The 7,010-nt window shown below is 32.8% G+C and overlaps 1 protein-coding gene across 1 annotated transcript; it reads left to right on the top strand.

The window, feature by feature from the left end:
* LOC104733992 (nucleolar and coiled-body phosphoprotein 1) lies at positions 1,636-3,560 on the top strand. Its single transcript, XM_010453508.2, has 6 exons — positions 1,636-1,866; positions 2,042-2,112; positions 2,231-2,690; positions 2,773-2,856; positions 2,941-3,002; positions 3,233-3,560. The coding sequence occupies exons 1-6, from the start codon at positions 1,732-1,734 to the stop codon at positions 3,342-3,344; spliced, it is 924 nt and encodes a 307-aa protein (XP_010451810.1). The 5' UTR covers positions 1,636-1,731; the 3' UTR covers positions 3,345-3,560.

Below are 7,010 nucleotides of genomic sequence, written 5' to 3'. Positions count from 1 at the left end.
ATAAACAGCTCTTATATCTCTATACTATAGCTTATATCAATTCTTTTATTTATTTCTTTTAATATATAACCCGAGATCACGAACTAAAACAACACTTCCTATCATTCTATTTGTTGCGAAGCTTTTCATAATTTTAAGTAGTTCTAATTTTGTTTTGAAATTTTAGGAATCTTAGTTTAAGTATAATTTGTTATTTTTTTTGCTCTTTAAGTTTATGGATTGAAACATGTAAGAATCTGAAACCAACAAAAGCCTCACTGCAACATCCGTATTCGTGAACGGTTTGCTCTTTGTAGCAACATGCACAGTTTCATCGTAAAAGCTGGCTTTACTATTTCTTACAGAGTAACAGTGTTATTCGTGGGTGAACTCAAATAGTATAAGATTTCAATAAAAACAAGTTACAATATTGTACCAGATTGATTTTTCCTAGATCTAAAATATTAGAACGATTTATCTTATTTTCCTAGTAAATGATCTAATACGTACATAATCTTTATGAGAAATGTCCTAAACGAATTACATTTTTAAGCGCATATGATAAGATTAGGTAGAAAAGAAGTTGTATACATACGTAAGGGTGGGCCAAAGTCGTATTTATTTCCGAAGCGTGTACATTTATATTATTACTTCGTAGCTGCAACAAGAAAATTCAATATCTTAACTTTAGAAAATCAAGTGGCAAAGGAGAGAAAACAAAACTTGTTTCTGACAAGGAATGAACAAACAAGGGCTTGTCACCGGTGTCACATTATTAATGTAACCATCACTGTAACTTCGCGAGTATCGTGTCTGTCTTCGACGAAGAACATGGACATGAGCACTAACGTAACTCTCAGTTTTAACACATTTCACATGTAATATCGATCAACAGTGTTTATTATACCGAACAATCAAAATTTATCACACAAAAAAAAAAAATGTATTCAGAGAAAACTTTATTGTTTGCAATATTTCTGTGTTCCACTACCTTTTTTTTGTGTGTGTTTCATTACTTAATAGTTAAATAGTATAAGGACTAATATTTTTTTCCAAACAAAACTACACTATTCTTTTTCTTTACATGGACTAGTATTTATGGTATTGAAAAGATGCTAAGATAGAGAATCACTATAATTCTAGTATTTTTGGCCAACACAGTTTCAAGTTTCAATTTCTCTGAAACTATATAAGATTCTAGAAAACAGTTTTTCTATACGCAATGTAAAATGTATAGAAATTTCCATAACTAGTGTTTGAGAAAATTGCGAAGAATCTCTGAGAAAAAAGGTGCTCAGATACTTATCTATTTTGAAAGTGTACACATTTTTCAAAATCACCTGCGGAAAAAAAAAAAAAAAAAAAAACAGTATAACAGAAAGCGTCTTAGATAATCGATCCTCTGTGACTAAATTTGGCAGCTAAGAAAAAGAGACCATAGCTGTATGTATTATTGAAAAGAAAGAAACAAATTTGTCATTAGCTCCCAAGAATTTGTATTATGCTATTGCCCATTGGGCTCTTACCTTTTGTAAGACCCATTGGGCCTCAAGTCTAGTGATGATGACTGATTTGAAGACAGACAAACAAACAAACAAACCAGGTATAGAAACCGGGTCGGGTTTAATTAGGCACGCACCCGGAATTAAAAACCCTAAAAATTCAAAACCCTAGCAGCAGCAAAGCCTCCTCTAAACCCAGCTCTCTTAGCTTCCCTGCCTCGCCAAGTATTGATTGATCTCTAGACTAGATATGGGTAGCGAGAGCAAGACTTCGAACTTGGAATCAGACCAGAAGGCTCTTCTGCTCCGTTCAGTTGCTCAGTTCTTGGATCGAAGTGGGTTTTCCAAATGCTTCAAGAAATTGCTTTCGGACGCTGAAATCGAGGTTTGTACATTCGATTTTCACTTGGGCTACATACAATTTTCGACTTTTCTTAAGAGAAAAGACCACTCTTTAGCTACTGTTGATTGCAACACCGTAGAAACTATGGAATTGATCCTTTTGGTGATGTAGCTTAGGTGTCTTACTTGAATTTGCTCTCTTTATGTTACTGTTGCAGAAGAAGGAGTTGAACTCCACTACTTTACCTGATTTAGAGGAAATTTTCAGCGAGTTTTTGAACAAGAAGAAGTAAGTTGTTTTGCTTACTTCATATGTAACATTATGTTCTTGTTGCGTTTTAGTTACATTGCATCATTAGTCATGTTGAGCCTTATCAATTTGGCTTTTATTGTCCTGTGTGTTGCAGAGATCAAGAAGCTGCTGTGAATGTAATTAAGGAGGAGGATGCGGTGGAAGTGGTAGAGGATGTAAAGAAGGAGAAAAAGAAGAAGAAGAAGAAGGAAACAAAGGTGGAGGTGGCTGAGGAGGAGAAGGTTAAAGAGACTGAAGCTGAGGTTGAAGACGGATTGAAAGAGAAAAAGAAGAAGAAAAAGAAGTCGAAATCTGTGGAGGCTGATGATGATGATGAGGAGAGAGTTTCTAAGAAACGGAAAAGATCAGAGCCTGAGGAGACTAAAGAAGAGACTGAGGATGATGATGAAGAATCAAAACGTAGGAAGAAGGAAGAGAAAGTAGTAGAAGAGGACAAGGGAGTTCAAGAAACACCTGTTAAGCAGAGTGACATTCAGGAAAACGGGAATGCTGAGAAAAGCGAAGCGAAATCAACAAATCAGATGTCAGGAAAAGGGCTTTCTAACTCAAAAGAGGTGACTGTGTTTACACCCATTTTTTTTTTTTTTTTTGGGATTAGAGATCGTGTACTGATGTGTGTTTTGAACTTTTTTACAGCCGAAGAAACCATTTCAGAGAGTGAACGTTGACGACGTTGTGTTCACTGACGAGAGGCTGAGAGACAACTCGTATTATGCACTGGTATCATATAATCTCCATCGCTCCTTGTATAGCAATCTTTGTTTTACCAATGCCTTTATTGAAGTTTGGTGCTCTTTCTTGTAGCCTAATGCCGAGGTTGGCTATGGTTATAAAGCTCAAGAGATTCTAGGGCAAGTGAGAGGAAGGTAATGCTCTCCACCCTTTGAACTTATTATATATATATCTAGAATTACCCTTTGACAACGAGAGTCTTAGAAGGGTTTGTTTTGGTTTGGTTAGAATTACCCTAAGTAGAACCCAATATTTTCCTCAGCCTTTGTACCTGTTCTATATCTAATATGTAGGATAAAAATAAAGAAAAGCGATAAGGTTCATGTCTTGATCTCGTAAATTTTGGTTTTTTTTTTTGGTTTAGGGATTTCCGACATGAGAAGACGAAGAAGAAACGAGGAAGCTACAGAGGAGGACAGATCGATCTTCAGTCACATTCGATTAAGTTTGAAAACTCAGACGAAGAGAAAGACTAATTGATAAGTAACAACACTGCTTTGCTTCTCTTTTGATTTTTATCTTTACCTCTCTTTTTTGTCTTTTGCTTTGATCATTTCAATACCCGGAAAAAGGGCTCAAGTTTTGTGTCTGTTAATGCTCTCATTTGATACTAGTCATATAAGAACATGATTCGGTTTCAGTTTCAGTTTCTTTGTTCACTAGATTAAATTGGAAGATTGTTGTCGTTATTACTCTCGAATGTGAGCAGCAAAAATGAGAAATTTGCTCAAAAAGGATTAAGGATGGAGTCAATATGTACTTTTAAAACCAAACCGGACCGTCATGTCGAACAATAAATCGTTCTTCTTGTAGAGTCCGGTTTACTGTTAAACCGAGATTTTAATTACACCATGATTTCTAGGTGAACCGTTGTTGAGATTAATCGATAACCGGTCAACTTTTCAAAATCTATTGGTTTGGTTAAAGTCCAAAGTCTCCAAGAGTTGATGAGACTTTTTGATAATTGATAAATTTTATTTTAAGCCGACATAAACAGATATTTGTGTACTTGGCAAATAGTATACTTTAGGCCGACATATACAGAGTTTTTCTTTATGTTGTTGTCTATTTGCCTTTTCTAACCAATCAGTACTCTTAATATTTTGTTCAATTCGTCTCCTCGTATTTTGTTATGCACATGTAATCTTGCTAATGACTTGATTTGTGAGTTTTGTGCTTTATTCTATTCTTTCTGATCAAATTTAGTTGAGAGAGTATTGAGATAAGTAAGAACTTAAAGAGACGTATCTTTTATTATGTTGTCTCTTGCGTTTTGATTAGGCAAAGTTGTTGTTTTTGCCTTTTTAAATATAATAATCTCACTAATTAATCACTGGAAAATTGTTATTCGATTCGTTTTATATTAACCATCGCTATAGAAAAATATTATTTTTGTGTCGGTCGGTTCTTTAACTTAACTTAATGCATGCTTATAAGAGAATTTTCGTTCGATGTTGTAATGAACAGAGAAAGCATCTAATGCTTGAAGTTGTGTTTTTCTTTACTTTTGACAAAATTTAGTTGTTGCAGTTAGTTGATGATAAGGATATTTACCTCAAATTCCAGTTATTCTTAAAATTTTATATTCTCTTGCAATATTTCATTAAATATCATTAGTGGAGATCTAATTAGATTCTCGGGCAAATCATTATACGTTCTTAGACTTATAACTCATGATTATAAATATAGTTACAGTTATATTTAAGATTAGCAAAATTTCATCCCAAAATCCCAATGACTCCTAGTTCTAAAATATCGTTTTATTGTTTAGTCGAACTGTAAGGAATTAGATGATGAATACATTTCAATATTGCAAGAATAAAAGAATGACCAAAATAAAATAAAATGATCATTTTCTGTTGGAATTTCATCATGTCATTTCGTATTCAAATGGACCTACATATTTGTTTACTTGATCACGATCGTATAAATAAGTAGGTAAGAATCAGATATTTTCTAAACACACAAATAACAAATGTTTGAAAATATTGTCGACAAGAAAAAGGTTTTTAAAAATATGTTTGGGTCATTGGGTGTGAGCTATATTATATGTTCCGATCATTTTATATATCCTGGTTGATATGTTTTGTTGTATCACATCCTACCAATAATTTCTTTTAGTTTACGAAATTAACCCGGCTTTTATTTTGTTTTAAATTTTCATAACCAAAGTAGTATGATTGACAACGACGTGATTAAGATTAGACACACGATGAAGAAATGGTGGGAAATAGAAAAATTATCAGGAATAGAGAAACAATAGATAGTGTATATATCATACTTTACTTTAACTTAAGATACGAAATTACGAATTAACAACTAGTAAAACATGATATTTGAGTTTACGACGACTAAATTAATTCTCTGATTTGAACAAATTACGCGAATATATCTTATAACATTAATGCGCTCTGTAAAAATACTTTTTATAAAGTTTGTTCATAAGAGATATCCTTTGTAAGAAGCTTCGTGTAAGAGGGAATATTGATTCTCCTATTGGCCGACGTGAATATAAACCTTTAGTTACTTTATTTCTTTATGACCCAATAAGAAAAAGAAGATTATGTCGTTGACACGAGGAAAGAAACAAAAGAAAAGAAGTAAACAAAATTCATGACATAATAAAGACAATTTATCTTAAACTCTATATCTTGATCTTTCCTAACCATTATTCTCCTCTTGTGAACATTATTTTGGATAGATATGGTGTAAACAAGATTCATGACATAATAAAGACATTTAACTTAACTATTCTTGTTAGCATTCTCCTCATATGAAATAATTACTGTAGTTTGCCCCAAAAAAGAAAGAATTCTTCTAGAATTGGAAATGTTTTTTCTTTTGTTTATTTTAATCTTTAATTTGTTTCCATCAACAGTTTACAAATGCAAAAGTCATGGTTAAAAACATTCATGAAAAAGTAAAAAAAAAAAACCTAAGCAACGTAAAAAATGCATATATATATATAGCCAGTCTCCTTTGCTCTTAGACAATTTCTGTAGGTAAACGAAAACCGCACTGCATCGTGTGATATACATTTTTCCCAATGGTTTAGTGGAGTCAATGTACTTATGTAGTCGTAGGTTTTCAGATGGTTTATGGATCATGGCTTAATGGTTCAACGAAAAGCAGTCATCTTTGAAGATAACTAGTTCATAACCGTAACTCCAAATTAGATTGCATGAATATTCAATAATCAACGTCCCACATTCCACCTCTTTCTATGTAGAACGATTTGGTGATATTGGTAGACCATAATGAGCATATGTGATGATCCATCTTCCTACGTAGAACGGTTTGGTGATATTGCTATATACAATAATGACTTAATGAGCATATGACTAATCTTCCGTTTCAGTATCAACCTATGTTCATATGTTGATAAATAAACGAGGTATCCAAGTTGCACTTTAGCGAAACGGCGGAAACAAAAAGAGTTCTTAAATTAGCCTTTGCATCTTTACTTGGTTGATATTTATATCGGTTACATATATGTGCAAATAAATGTGTAACGACTAAAATTGATCCAAATGATGAATTTTGCGTACGTTATACTCAAAGAAAGTTAAGTACTAGTACTAATCTACAATTACAACTGTACTTGAATAATGAAATGATTGTTCGATGATATTTAATACTACTAATTTTTACAATCTACCTTTGTGTGCTTGTTTCGACTGGAGTGAAGAAGACTAATAATGGACTAGTAATGTCATTTTCAGTAAATTCTTTTCATTTATGTCCCATTCGTTCCATATTTTCAAACACTAAAAGGAAACAATCAAAAATGGAATGATTATTTTTTCTTTACATAGTAGAACATGAAAATTCAAATTACAAACAGATTTAAACAAAGTAATTAACTAATTAAACAGTCCGGGGAAAAAAAGTTGTAATTTCAGTCGGTGTATCAACTGACACCGTAAACAATGGTTTCTTTACTTGACTGACACGTCATCAATAAGAACAAAAGAGCTTCACACGTCAGAAAGTATTTTAAAATATTAAAATTATTTACAAAAAAAAACCTTGCTGTTTGTAGACGTGGCAGCATTACAGTCCCCGACCCTTTTTAAAAAAAAATTCTTTCCCTGTGCTGTCTAAATCCGCTGTGTTTGGTTACTTTGCTTACATCTGGAGTA

Source organism: Camelina sativa, chromosome 2 (genome assembly GCF_000633955.1).
Source record: "Camelina sativa cultivar DH55 chromosome 2, Cs, whole genome shotgun sequence".
Classification (NCBI taxonomy): Eukaryota; Viridiplantae; Streptophyta; class Magnoliopsida; order Brassicales; family Brassicaceae; genus Camelina; species Camelina sativa.
This window is presented reverse-complemented; position numbering and strand designations above follow the sequence as displayed.